Source organism: Falco cherrug, chromosome 13, assembly GCF_023634085.1.
Source record: "Falco cherrug isolate bFalChe1 chromosome 13, bFalChe1.pri, whole genome shotgun sequence".
In the NCBI taxonomy this organism is placed as follows: domain Eukaryota; kingdom Metazoa; phylum Chordata; class Aves; order Falconiformes; family Falconidae; genus Falco; species Falco cherrug.
The window spans coordinates 30165949-30179955 of record NC_073709.1 but is presented as its reverse complement, the minus strand read 5'-3'; the positions used below and the strand labels follow the sequence as shown (position 1 = coordinate 30179955).

General features: G+C 43.8%; 1 protein-coding gene across 8 annotated transcripts in view; it reads left to right on the top strand.

Moving 5' to 3' along the window:
- Positions 1-10689: 10689 nt before the first annotated feature.
- The window catches only part of CDC42BPA (CDC42 binding protein kinase alpha), a 189915-nt gene continuing 186597 nt past the window's right edge, over positions 10690-14007 (top strand). For 3 of the 8 annotated variants that reach the window (XM_055725381.1, XM_055725380.1, XM_055725377.1), the window contains exons 1-2: positions 10695-11679; positions 12465-12689. In XM_055725381.1, coding sequence (XP_055581356.1) covers positions 12494-12689 — 196 coding nt within the window. In that variant the 5' untranslated portion in view covers positions 10695-11679; positions 12465-12493. Of the gene's footprint in view, positions 11680-12464; positions 12690-14007 lie in introns of all 8 variants that reach the window. The other 5 variants (XM_055725383.1, XM_055725382.1, XM_055725384.1 and 2 more) reach the window with 4 other exon arrangements.

Below are 14007 nucleotides of genomic sequence, written 5' to 3'. Positions count from 1 at the left end.
TGGTGTACATTTTTGGCACAGTGTTTTAACTATATTAAAATGCTCTGAATGAGTATGTGCTTATATCATACCTATATATGTATACATGTATATACATGCATAGTACACCAATGTATACAGAAATAGGCATGAGTTAAGGACATATTAATATACATATATCATATACAAATGTAATGGATATGCTGAAAGATACTTAAATGCAGCTGGACAGCTGACATACCTAAACACATAAGCTGTTCTCTTCTGTGGTATTGTAATTACACACTATGTATTCTCTCTCTGAGCAACAGACTTTACATTGTTAATCAAGTATATGCTTTGATGTAATGCACGTATTAATGTCTTTTATCATTTCATGAGAAATTTTAGTGTAGTTTCAGTAAGGGATGAATCATATCCTTTTTCATTAGCTCCAGGACCAATCTCCATTGTAGCTGAACAATGCACTTAGTGGACACTGCCTGCATTTGTGGCGAGGTTTTTTCTGCAACTGAATTGCTATGTCTTAAATATCATGCTTATCTTTCAGATTTGCTCTTTCTGTCATAGGATTTGTCCCTGCATTAATGTCTTCTCTAAAGCAGTTTGTTTCCAGCTAAGGACTGGCAAATCTTGGACTTGCTGTCTGTCAGGATTAAGATATTCCTCCACACCATACCCTAGCGGAGATGACAAGGGCCAGTTTTTAATTATTCAATTCTTTGTCTGCTCACCTGCAGCCTTAGGTCAGGTAAAGATGGTCTCTCATATCAGCTGGCGAACAGCTTAGGAGATCTTTCTCATAGCTGGAAATGACCGTAATGGGCTTCTGTTGCTGGTTGTTTCCTGTGTGTCATGGGCAAAGATGGGAGGGTGGGCTGTGAAAGCTACTCACATGGGACACATCCTAGTTACAACCCCCTTTCCACAAGCTCCTTTTCTACAACCCCTTCTTATTGACTGTATTTCCATTTCTTTTATTGGTCGACTGGATTTTCCCCTTCACTTACCGCAAAAGAGGTAAGGAAATAAGCCTTCAAATCCACAGTTATGCAGGGGGAGTTGAAAACAGCTCACTCCCCACGGGCGCTAATCCTTTGTCTGCACGTTGGCCCCAGCTACCTCACGCCTTATACGCACAGAAAGTGAGCCAGAATTGGGGGTGAGATTAGAATTTGGGAATTCTATCCTTGCAGAAAGGGGAGCCTGGTCAAAAACAGTTATTTGGGTCTGTGCTAATTCCTGCTGGACTGACCCATGAGTGCGCAATAGAAAAAGGAAATATTGCTGATACTCACTGCTCTTCAGTCTTTTTTCGTTCTAAATCTGCAGAACTCAGGAATCAGGAAATGCCTGCAGAAAGGTTTTGAGGAGGTCACAGAAACAGAAGTATGCTCCAGTGCTGCTTTATCTATGGATAAACAAAATATGGCCATTTATTATAAAGAAAAAAAGAGCTTATTCTCTTTCAGAACTGTAGCTCAAAATCCACAAATGGTAATAACATTGGCATTTTCTGGTTTCACAAACAATGCTGTAATGTAATAGTAAGATCTCCACAATTGTGCTTACAAGATCGGCTAGCAGCTGTTAATCAGGGGAGTACCTTACCTCAGCTCTTATCTTGCACAGGACAGATTAGCATGCTTATATTTTCCTGTCTGTTTGTTATGGTACAAAACTAATATTCTGGCACAACCTATTCTTGTGCAATCTATTCTCTACCATATTTTTATGCTAATTTCCTCTGTATCAAAAGATAGAGTAAACATATGTACTCAGGATAGCTCTCTTGCATTTCAATACACTAACCTATTTTGCTCTAACTTTGCAAAATGAAACACAAATTTCCAAGTAGAAAAAGTGTTAAAAGTCTGTTCTTGCAAACTATTATGTGGCAACCAGGCTTCTCTCATATCAATAAAAAGCTCTCCACAATGACACTCGTGCCCTTTCTCTAGCCACTTTCTGCCAGTTAGGAATCAGAGAAATGCAAAACAGCCTTAAAAGCTCCATATCTGATCAGAGGAAATTCTCCCAGCACAGGCTAGGCAGAGACTGCCAAAGGCTTTGTTCCAGTTCCCTTTTAATAAGCCATTGCAAGGGGCGCTGAGTTAATTTTTCAGGCTGCTGTATGGCGTGAAGGCAACAGCCTGGACAAAATCTGCTGGATTTACCTCCTACAGCAAGCCAGTGCTGGCAAGATGATGAGGCTGCTTGAAGGCAACACAGTCTGAGCTGTTCTGGGCGGCTGGTTGTGTGTGGCACTGAATCTTCTTCCATTGGTTTCTGTGGGATTCAGACCACTCTTGCCATTTAAAGTGCAAGTGGACTCTGCTAATAAACTACCTGATTTTTTCAGGAATGCTGAATAGGGTCCAGACACTAAAGAAAAAACAGGAGAATGTAACATACAACATAAACCAACGAAGAAGTCTGTTTTCTTTATAGCACTTTTTCCTTTCTGTGATGTTCTGAAGAGTTTTTTCATGTTCCCTCGTTATCTTCCTATCTTTACCAGTCAGAATAGATACCCTGTGATAAACATGTGCAGGAAATTAAGCCCTAAAACAATTCATGATTAGGCTGAGACTACTTGGTGAACTGGCTGGAGATGGGAAGACTGCCCAGCTCTCTCAGTAATCCACTCTTGGCCCCAATTCAGCAGAGCACTTAGGTACTTGTTTAACTTAAACAAGATACGGTGCTTTACTGTGAATCATAGAACTTTTTATTATTTTCACTTCTAGTGCAGGGTGAGGGAACTAAGTCTTAGGAAAGGCCTTGCAGTATATTATTCTGCAATAAATTCAACACCCTGCAGCTCTGTGCCCTGGGTCTGTCCAGAGTTCCTGACCAGAGGGAGGATGAGGTTCAGAGACCACGGCCCAGCTGATTTCCTCCTCCTGCAGAAGACAGCAGTGAGGTTAGTGACTGTAGGATTGCTGCTGTGTAGAGCTGTGCTAGTCGTAGCTGGAAGCTAATTATACATCCACTATCCACTTTTCTCATTATTTGGTCAAGTAAAAAAATGTTCACTTTGTTGGAAAAGCTGAGAAAACAGCTAATAACTGCTGACGTCTTTTTTTGAGAACACACAACTATGGCTATTGCTCTTCATTGTAAAAATACAAATCTTTTCTTTATAATCCAATAATCTTTTTTCATTACCTGCATGGAAACCCCAGTTTTCACAGCCTCTGAAATGAAACCTTCCTCTTCAGGAGAGGGCCAAGAAATTGATTGCAGCAAACGGAGTCCAAGTGATGAATGTAGCTGGACCTTGCTTCCTCCTGATGCACTACAGTCAGTCTTCAAGGCAAACTGCAGTGGCCTCTATGTCTGCGGAATAAAAGGTTTGAGATAGAGCTGTATTACGATTAATGTTTCTATGACAGATAAATACATTGCTTGATTGAAGTAAATACATTGCTTGACTGCAGTTTTACAAAAATTCCATTTTATGTGATGATTTTCATTCACTTACTGTGTGCTTTGGCATAGCTTGGGAATGTTAAGGGAAGGCAGCAACATCTCTGTGGTTAAGGCTGAAGCTAGCTTCCGTTATAGCACCCTATTTCCACTCCTTCATCCTAACTTTGGCTTGGAAAACTGCTTGAGTCTGAAGCTTGCCAGGTGCATTTTAGTCACTTTTGCAAAAACTGAGGAAAATCAGCCAAATGACTTTCAAGTTATGGGTTGTTAAAACTTAGTCTGATTGGAAAGAGTTACTTTTAATTAGTATTTTTAGTCCCTGTTTTCAGTTTGATTGATTGAGTTGAATTAATGGAGTCCATAGCAACACTCACGCCTTAAGAAAATTTCACTGTAACTGAAACTTCTCCCCAGCTGAACAACTGTGACTGTAGCACAATGTCCTCTTTCTGACCCACGTGTACCCCATTAGGAGGAGGTTATTGTCCCTGATGCTGTCTCTGATGCTTGTCTTTGCCCGTCTGCTGGAGACTGTCCCTCCTTTTGATGTCTTGGGAGGAGTAAGTGAGCCCCAACTTATTTCAGCCAAGGTGAAGTGGTTACTTCGAACAATTACATAGTGATTCATTGCTAACCTGGCTCTCTTGCACTGATGCAGGTAGGGAGCACCCATGCTAGCAGATCTGCTCTCACTTCTATAAGAAAGGTCACCTTCTCTAAGGGAGCACTATTAACAAAATTATGCTAGCCAGCAGCTCCTTCCAAGTACAATTATTTCCAGTGCACAGGCCTTGCTATACATGAGGATCCGAGCCACAGTTATGTTCACACTTTTGATTAAACTTGTACAAATATTCGTCTTTCTCTACCTCAAAAAATACTTGGAATCACACTTTTAACCTTTCCATATAATTAAATCCTCTTACTTTGTGCACTGACAGTTTACAAAGAAAAATGGTTGAAATTGTGCAAAGATATAAAACACTCTCATTACTCATAAATCCGAGTCCAAACAGTTTTGTTTGTTTCAGAAGGAATTATGTCCTTGCTGAGATCAAGGAGGCTTTTTTGGCATTGGCTTGAGCGGGATCATGACTGAATACTACACAACATTTTGAAATTGTCTTCCATTGCCCATTTCTCTTTGGGAGATTGTCTTCTCTTTGGGAGGTGACCTAAAGTTACCTGCTGAGTGGCAAGAGGTCTTTATTTACAACAAAAACTTTCCACAAGTCTCTCAAGTTTTACATAGCGCTTAATTTTTGTATTAGTTTTCACCGCAGAAGGGATCTATCCACAAAATTTACTACTGATAAATAATAAAGGTGCTGGTTTCTAGTCGTTGTTAGCTGCACCATTGCCATTACCTGCTTAAAATGTTATGACCGATTGCAAATTTAATCCATTAAGAAAGAGATGGGGCTTGCTGCCTCCCCATCTAAATAAAATTTCACAAAAAAACTCAAAACACCAATTGTTAATAAGCCACAGTACTGTGATTTCAATCTGTAGACCATGATGGAGGTGTCTCTTTACATTGTGCCCTATCTCTGGTTAAAACACTGGCTTCTGCCTGAATTGCAACTGTCATCATTGTCCATATCTATTTTCTCAATGAAATACATATTTTAGAGCCTTGTTGCTGTTTTGCAATTTTTAAGTTACAAATAAGTAACACACAAAATAGAGGCACCAATGTTTTCAATATATCAATATTCTTTCAATTAAAATTAAAATAAACCAAAATATGACTTTAAAACAAAACCTGGATGGGACAGAATTCTAATCTGCAAAATTGCACAGCCTTGGGGAAACCGAGATAAGTGTATGATCTCTTGCACTCCCTTTTGTAATGAGCTGGTCACTCTGAGCCATTCCTTGGTGTAAAGCTAATCCAGTTCAACCCAGCCTGGGCTCACATTCCAAATTATGCTCCTTGCTGGGCTTGTTTTCACCTAAGTGCAGAATTTGCTGTTTTTTACAAATAAGGGGTTTTTTTCCTCCTCTCTCTCTTCACAAGTTTCCTTTCCACTCACTTGCCAAATTCCCTGCCCTTGGCTTCCCCTTTCTAAATCACTCTTCCTTCCCATATGATTTCCAAATTAATCACCACTCTCCCGCCCCCTCTCCTCTTCATCCCATTTTTCCTTACTTCATCCTGTTTCCTTCCCCTGTCAAAGATCTCTTAGTCACAAGTTTCCTCATTACTCGTGTCTTCCATCATTGTTACTTATATGACAGTCACAGCTCATTGCATTTTTTTAAACCACTTTCACAGTTAGGTCCTCACTATATTAATCTCTAAGTATACCCTTTTCAAAAAAATATATGCATCCACAATACAGTATTGAGTGCTTACCAGAAGAAGAGGTACTAGTTTTAGACGAACAGATATCAGAAACCTGGATTATGATCAGTAGAAACTATGAAATACTGCAGAGAGTAGGTTTACAAGCAGCTGTCATGCTGTTATTGCAATTGTAAGATGAGCAACACCAGTTTTGTATAGGCCTCAGTCAAATAATGCAAATGTATCCACTTTTCTTTTGAATCAATGAATTTTCTTGCCATGCCACTTGTGTGGCAGTGGCAGAAATTTGCATCCATCCAGTTTCACAAATAAACACATGGTCTTCCTGAGAACTCTTCAGTTTGAAAAGCCACTTGACCTGAGGAAGACTTCTAACTCATTAAAAAGTTTTCTTTAAGGGACTGAAGTATCTGGAGGAGAACTCAGCTTTTGAAGTTGGCATAACATGGGCAACAGATTCAGGAGACAGTGAAAGAAAACTTCAGCGTAGATAGAGGAATCCACAGAGGACCACTGGACTATGGAAGGACTACAGGCTTGAAAAGTTGCGGACATTACAGACTACAAAAACAAGAGAGAAAAGAAAATAAAAGAACAGTCTTAGATTTATGTTACTGAAGAAAGGAAAGTAAAAAAAAATATCTCAGATTGCTACACAGATGCTAATTAAGCTTTACAGCATCCCTAGGAACTTTGGCAGACCTGCCCCCACTTTTACAGGAAAAAATGACATATTGAGAGATGAAACAGCATTGCTGCAGTGCAAACAGGGTCCTGTTTGAAGGCCAGCATGAGACAGGATTTTGGTTAGTTCCTAGTTTGCATCATAAAAGCAGGATTCAAAATCATAGCAATTTCATGCAGTATTAAATGTAATTTCATTGCTTTCTCTCCTCTTCTTTAATCACAGAGGCTATCTTGTTTCTGTTCAGAGCACAGCACCCCTGGACACTTCAGCAGGGCCTAAAGCACTTCATTCTTCACAGAAAACAGTATCCTGGTGGTGGCCACATTCTCATTATTGTCAAATGAAGACTAAAACCAGGGGAGTAAGGCCGATACAGAACCAATGTAGTGAGATCAGTATGATGCAATTTGTCTCTGAGGTAAAATTAGTCTGTTCAGCCGTTCACAGAAAATCATTAAGACTATAAATAAGACTCCAAAGACCAATAAAAGAAGCACAAGGGAAGAGAAAGATAATTCCATATTTACAATATCTGTATATGTACACACATTTATGATTATTGTTCTGGGATTAAGTAAATAATAAGCATCAGTCTTGCCAGGTACCATTTAGTGCTTGTACTTGGACTCATCTGTAGACCTCACAGGAGAAATAGGTCTCGGCAAGACAGTTAGAGAATAAAAGAATAATAGATTTACAAGTCTTTTAAAACATTAAAGCATATTACTAAATGTATTATTATAGGCATTAAGACTAATTAAATTTTGCAAGTCATCAGTTTCAGCAAAGCAACCTCTCTGTCCACTAGGATTAAGTCTGCCCCAGTAGTAAGATTTATGTGAAACTACAGTGCTACAGAAACTAGAACAAATTTTGCTCACTTCACACATACAAACAAGTCTTCAATGTCACCGTAGAGTGCAACCAACGTGTGCTCCATCTGTAGTTACCTGTAGTTTCTGTAGCAACCTGTAGTTGTAGATGATAACCTAAGTTATTACTATAGTGCAGACGACAGCTGTAGGATATCTTTCCAAATGGTACCATCACATGTCTAAACACATGTTCTCTAAATTGGTGCCAGTACTGTTTTTGCATAGAGTACTGCCCAGATTTTCCTCAGGAGATGAACCACTATGTCACTACAAAAAACATGTGTCTACAAAGTGAAGTTCTGGAGAGCAGAAAAGCCTGGATGCAAAATTTTGTCAACATGTAAACACCACTCTTGAGTACTTGTCCCTAAGCATGTAACTTGCATGTAACTCCCACACCTCGATTGCTGCGCTCCATTTTGGGCCCCTCATTTCAAGAAAGAGGTATTGGTACTGGAGTGTGTCCAGAGAAGGAACAACAGAGCTGGGGAAGGCTCTAGAGCACAAGTCTTAACCAGGAGTGGCTGAGGAAACCGGGGGTGTTTAGCCTGGAGGAGGCTCGGGGAAACTTACCACTCTCTACAGCTACCTGACAGGAGCCTGTAGGCAAGCACGGGTAGGTCTCCTCTCCCAGGTAACTAGCAACAGGCCAAGAGGTAATGGTCCCAAGCTACACCAGGTGAGGTTTAGATTGGCTATTAGGAAAAATTTCTTCACTAAAAGGGTGGTCAAGCACTGGAACAGGCTGCCCAGGGAGGTGATGGAATCACCATCCCTGGAGGTGTTTAAAAAACATGTAGATGTGGTGCTTACGGACATGGTTCAGTGATGGATTTGGCAGTCCTGGGTTAATGGTTGGACTTGATATCTCAAAGGTCTTTTCCAACCTAAATTATTCTGCAATTCTAACAGTTCTACCAGTCGCAAGCATTTATTTACCTACTGGGAAGCGTATGGGGTGATCCCTCTCAACTTTAGAAATGGTTTGTGTGCCAAAAGCACATTATCCACAGTATTTCACCTCAAACAACAAATCTCATGTCTTTGGAGAGAAAAGGCTGTTTACACTCTTATACCAACATTAAGTATTGCAACACTCAACATACACATTGTTAATACGTAAACTATATTGTTTCAACTGTATCCTCCTCATTCCCCACTATTCCCTGTGTTGCTATCAGCTTGCTTGACTTATTGTAAGACACAAATTCCTTATTATCATTAGTTACTTTTTAGGTACCATAAACATTTGTGAATGCTAAGCCATAAGAAGCAAATATTATGGTGATGTTATTAAAATAAGAATGGGATGAAACAAACACATGATAATTATAAAAGATACCGGGGTATGTTTGCACAACTTCAGTGTATTTTTAGGACATGTCTGCCTTAGTGGCAGAAACACACGAGACGGAAGGAATTTCTGAGTGTTACATTAAGCTTTTTTGTTGGTTTTCTAAATATTCTGGACTAAAGTATCTCTTGCAGTCTTTGTTATAAAACAGAGAAAATATTTTTCCATCCTATGAGGATATTGTGAGAATTACTCATCTGGTAGGTACATAGATAATTCCCCGCAAATAAAAATGCCGCTAGTCATTGTTGGTATTACCTGTTTCTCACAGCTTCTGTGACAGGACGGCTGACTACAGCCCAGTGGGCGTATCAACAGTTGTCGGACTGCCTGTATATTTTTGGACAGGCTATCAAATGAATAAAGAACAAATAATCCCTGTTTTTTGTGTTCAACTGCAGCTTAGTACAATTTTAATAGAAAAATGTGTTGTATGCCTCTCGTAGCCTCACTTCAGCTGAAAGCACGTTGAAAAGAAGTGGCCTGATGTACAACTTGTGTCGAGCAATGCTGACAGAAAGAAGTGTTCAGCTTGAAAATCAGAAATATAGGGAAAGTGAGTGCCTTTTCTAGGTATCGTTCCTTGTTTGCAAACACTTGGTCTGCAATTAAAACAAGGAAAGACTTTATTATGGCCTGAGGAAAAAACAGTAACATAAGTAAATAAGTGAAATATCCACACCCATCATATCTCTGGCAGTGGTTCTTTAGTTCACTTCCCTACCAAGTGGTGCCAAAGTCCAAGGAGCTAACATCCCTTTAACTCTTTGTCTTCTCCCTCTTCCCTCTGCAATGCTATTAATAGTTAATGTACGTTCAGGACGATATGTCTCCAGCCCCTATAGGAAGTGCTATCTGATCTGGTCCACCTACCCCGGCAATAGCAATTTCTTTTTATTGCTGTCATCAGGCATCCCCCACCCCCAGCTTCAATCCCGATTTCCCCAAGTTCAGCGGAGAGCCAGCAGGAAATACCTTACTCTCGCTGTAAAACCGCCTGTGTGCCACAGCTCCGGAGCGGGCTCCTACCATGGAGGCACTGCAGCAACTTGTTCAGTGAAACCTTCAGCAGAGAAGGACCAGCAGCGCCCCAGACGCTTGCACAGGGCTCCTGTCATACCAAAAGCGTACCCCAGCATGGGAAGGGAGCCCTTTCCTGGTCCCCATCTTAATCCTATCTTCTATCCATCGCAAGCTCACTTACACTTTTAGTAGTTCCTAGCAATATTCCTTGGGGGGGTTTCTGTGTAAAAAGAATTTAGAATTAAATTCTCTGTATGTTTCTTCATTCACCAAGAGCTGGTGGAGAGTTTCTTTGTTCGAAAGGCCATTGCCTAAGCTGATGGATCCGCTTCCCAGGCTCAACAACAGAAAGCAGACTCTTCCCAGCCCTGCATCCCGCCTGCTCCACCTTTTCACTCGCACATGGCAGGAGCCAATGTCCTCTCCAGCTTCACACCAGTGACTTTGTATGTAGTTGAGCGACTCTGAGCAAACACACGGGACTTTTCATTGTATTATTTTATCTTCATGGGTATAGAAAACTGCTGTTTTATAGCTGCTGGTAAAAAGGGCTGTTGAAAAAAAGAAGTATTCTATAGATACTTGTTAGGGCAAAACCCAGCTGAGGGTCTTCTGCTGGTTATCAAACTGAGGAATTAGGCGCCCGGGCTGGTTCTCCCCCAGAACCCCGGCAGACACAGGACTTGGCGGGCTTTTGGCAAACGCTGAACTTCCCCGGCGGCCTTCCTCCCCTTCCACCGCACCTCCCAGAGAGGAGAGCCGGTTTACGGCTGGGTTACAGGGAACATTTAATCCCGCACAGCAGCCCGAGCATGTCGCAGCCCTCACACCTCTCTAGGGGAGTGCTGGAGGGGCTGCGGCCATTCCCCGCCCCTCGCAACGGCCCCGTTTCGGCGCGGCTCCGGCCGCCTGTTGCCGGGGCGGCGCGGCGGGCTGCACCTCGCGGGCCGGCCGGGCTGCACCCGCCATCAGCTGCCCCGTTTTCTGTCACGTTTTCAGTCGTCGAAGCGTGAGGCGGCGGGGTCTGCGTTCGCACCTGGAGGTCGGGGCTGAAAGGCTCGGCGGAGAGAACCGGGGGAAGGAAACAGCGGACAGGGTCCTGCTCCTCCCGCCCTTAGTGAGGCTGTGATTTTTAATGAAAGGAGTAATTGCCTGGGAGACGGGCCGGGGGCGGCCGGCGGCGGGCCGAGGCGGGGAGGCGGCTCCCTTCAGCGGGGGGGGAAGGCCCCGGAGGGACCCCCGGCCTGGCGGGTGGGTCGGCTCGGGGCAGCCGCAGCCCGCGGGGCGTTGCGCGGCGGCCTCTCCTCTCCCGCCCTCCCTTCCCTCCGCCCGGTCCGCCCGTATCCCTGCATTCCCTGCTGCAGCACCCCCCTCCTCCCCTCAATCCCATCAGTAGCGGCGGCCCCGGGCTCGGCTCCCCGCGCTGCGGCGGCGCTCGGCGGCTGCTCCCCCCCGCCGCGGCCGCCATGTTGGGCTGCTGCGAGCTCGGCGGCGGCGGCGGCTGCTCCTGCTGCTGCGTGTGACCGAGGGAGGGAGGGAAAGAGGGAGCGGCGGGGGAGAGGAGGGCGCGGAAGCGGAGGGGAGGGAGGCCGGGCGCCGCTGTTACCCCTCCCCGCCGCCTCACGCACGCACACACACACACGCACCGCGGGAGGATGCCCTTTGCCCGGGGGGGCGAAGCCGGGAGAGCATCTCGCCGCCGGGAGTGAAGCCGCCGCCGCCGGGGCCTCCCGGCCCGCAGCGTGCGGCCGGAGCGGGGACGCCGGCGCTTTCCCTCCGCCCCAGGAGCGCACCCGGAGGAGAAGGAGGGCGCCGTCTCCGCCGCAGCAGCCGCCGCCGCAGCCATGGGAAGGATTTGACAGGGCTCGGAGCGCTTCCCAGCCGCCCCGAGGCCGTGCCGGCGTGTAGGGGCGCGCGTCCCGCCCGCCGCCCCTTGGCGCAGCGGAGGAGAAGGGGGGCGACGATGAAGACTTTAGTTTTTTTCAGTCACTGAGAAGCCTTAAAAGGAGACTCGGTAAGGAGGAGGTGGAGGACGGGAAAGGCTGCCCGGGGCAGGACGTGGCTGCGCCCTGAGGAGGGGCGGCCGGGGGGGCCGCGCCCCACCCCCACGGCGGGTGCGATGGCCGCGGAGGCGCTGGCCGCCGGGCCGGGGGCGGCAGCGGGGGCGGCGGGGCTGCGCGGCCCCCTCCCGCCGGTGCGCGCCCTGTTTTCTTTTTCCTTTCGTCTATATAAATGTATAAATAGGTGTGTTTTTAGCTCCCCATCCGTTCTGGGCGGTGAAACGCTTGTGCGAGCCGGAGGGGGCTGTTAGACTTTAGTGATGCGCTGGGGCTCCCCTCAGGATCGTGCTGCATGATCTGCATTTGGAATGAAGGAGAAGACCTTTTTAAATATATAAGTGTGTATGCCTGTGCACGCACGGTGAAATCGGTGTCAGTCAGTCTTGGTTGAATTTGAGTGCAGTTGTTATTTCTAAAGCATCAGGAGTGGCCATACGTTGTGGGGTTTTTTTCCCCTCTCCCTTCTTATTAAGCGTATTAAAACGTTTCGGATTTTTCAGGATAACTATTTTCTTAAAAATTATGTATGTACAGATATACACGCTGTATGTGTGTGTCTGAAACTCATAAGGGTTTAGTTGCAGACTGGGAACACCGAGGTGGGCTGGAAATTAAGCACCACCACAGTTTGACACTTGGTAAAAATACTGTTGACGTCTTTTTAAACAACAAAACCCTCAACATATTTTTTCTTGTTTTATTTTTTTCGTTTTTTTTTTTTTTTTTTTTTTTGGCGAAGTAATAATAATCATTAAAAAAGAAACCCCAATGCAAACTGAAACAACCATGTCTGGAGAAGTGCGTTTGAAGCAGTTGGAGCAGTTTATTTTGGATGGGCCAACTCAGACTAATGGGCAATGCTTCAGTGTGGAAACCTTGCTGGATATACTCATCTGCCTTTATGATGAATGTAATAATTCCCCTCTGAGAAGAGAGAAGAACATACTTGAGTATCTAGAGTGGGGTAAGTTTGAATGTGTTTATTTTGTGTACATCCGTCCATGTTCCTGTCTGCTTGGTATGATGTCTGTTATTTATGTATAAGAGGGGATTGTTTATAACTCAGTGTTTTACTGGGTAGTGTTATCAGTTTTACTGTATTTAAAAGTGGTGGTGGTGGTAAAAAGAAATCCACATTGGTTATTTGTCTTTGAGGTGTGCATGTAAAACATACATTCTTCTTTTCTCCCCCCCCCCCCCCCCCCCCCCCTTCTTTTTTGACATGGATCAGACTCTGGTACACAAGGTATATGTGTTTGCCTTCAGGCCCAGCTATTGGATTTTGAATCCTAAAGTTGCTGAGAATATATAAGGGTTGAGGGATAAATTCTCTGGTGCCTGGAAAGAAGATCAGTACTCAGTCCTCTTGATTTGCATCTGCAGTCAAATTTATACTGTTTTAAAATAAAGGTGTCAATCAACAACAAAATCCTTCAGTTCTCTTAAACGACATGGATTTGAAATATCTGTGAAAATGGAGAAAATGGCATTCTCTTCTTTAACATAAAACCATCGCTGACTTAATTAGGTTGATATTCCTGATGAGGAAAACAAGTTGGAAAGCAGAATGAAATTGTGTGTGTCCCTCGCCTTAGCACCCTTGCCATTTTCTTTCTTCCTTTTGGGAAGATAGGGTTTTGCAGATTTTAAAATGAAAACAGGTGAATGGTAGCACTCCAGTTCTTAAGTTGTCACAGAACTAGTTGTCTCTGTATTTTTTCTTAATTTGTTTTCTTCCCCCTCCTAAACATAGATGCAAAACAGAAGATGCAGTCTGATATAAGAACCTTGATGAGAGCAGTTACTGTATCTGACCTTCAAACTTCAAAGTCATGCTGCACTTCTGCATTTACATGCAGAACCATTTACTACCTTTGCTTGGTAGTAAATACATCAGCAGGCCTCCTTTATTAAAAAAAAACCAACAAAACCCAGCACATTTTCAAAACATGTAACTGGCTTTTGATTAAGTAGCTGGTTGAGCTTTTAATGATGAAGTCACTGAGGAAAGACATTGTTTTGATAACTGATCTCACAACTTGAGGCTGATATGTGTGTGTTTTATTTTCCTGCTCCTCACTGTAGTCATACTGACATCTAAAGGACATCTGACTCAGTAATTAAGTTTCTTGTACTGTTCATATTGCATTGGTCTTTGTTTTCTTGTTATCTGAAGGAACAGGCAATACTTAATGAATTCTGGCTAAGGAGGAAATATTAATTAAAAGTACTTCTGAAGAATATTCCCTTTAAAACTGTTGCTGGCATACAGAAGCTGTGAG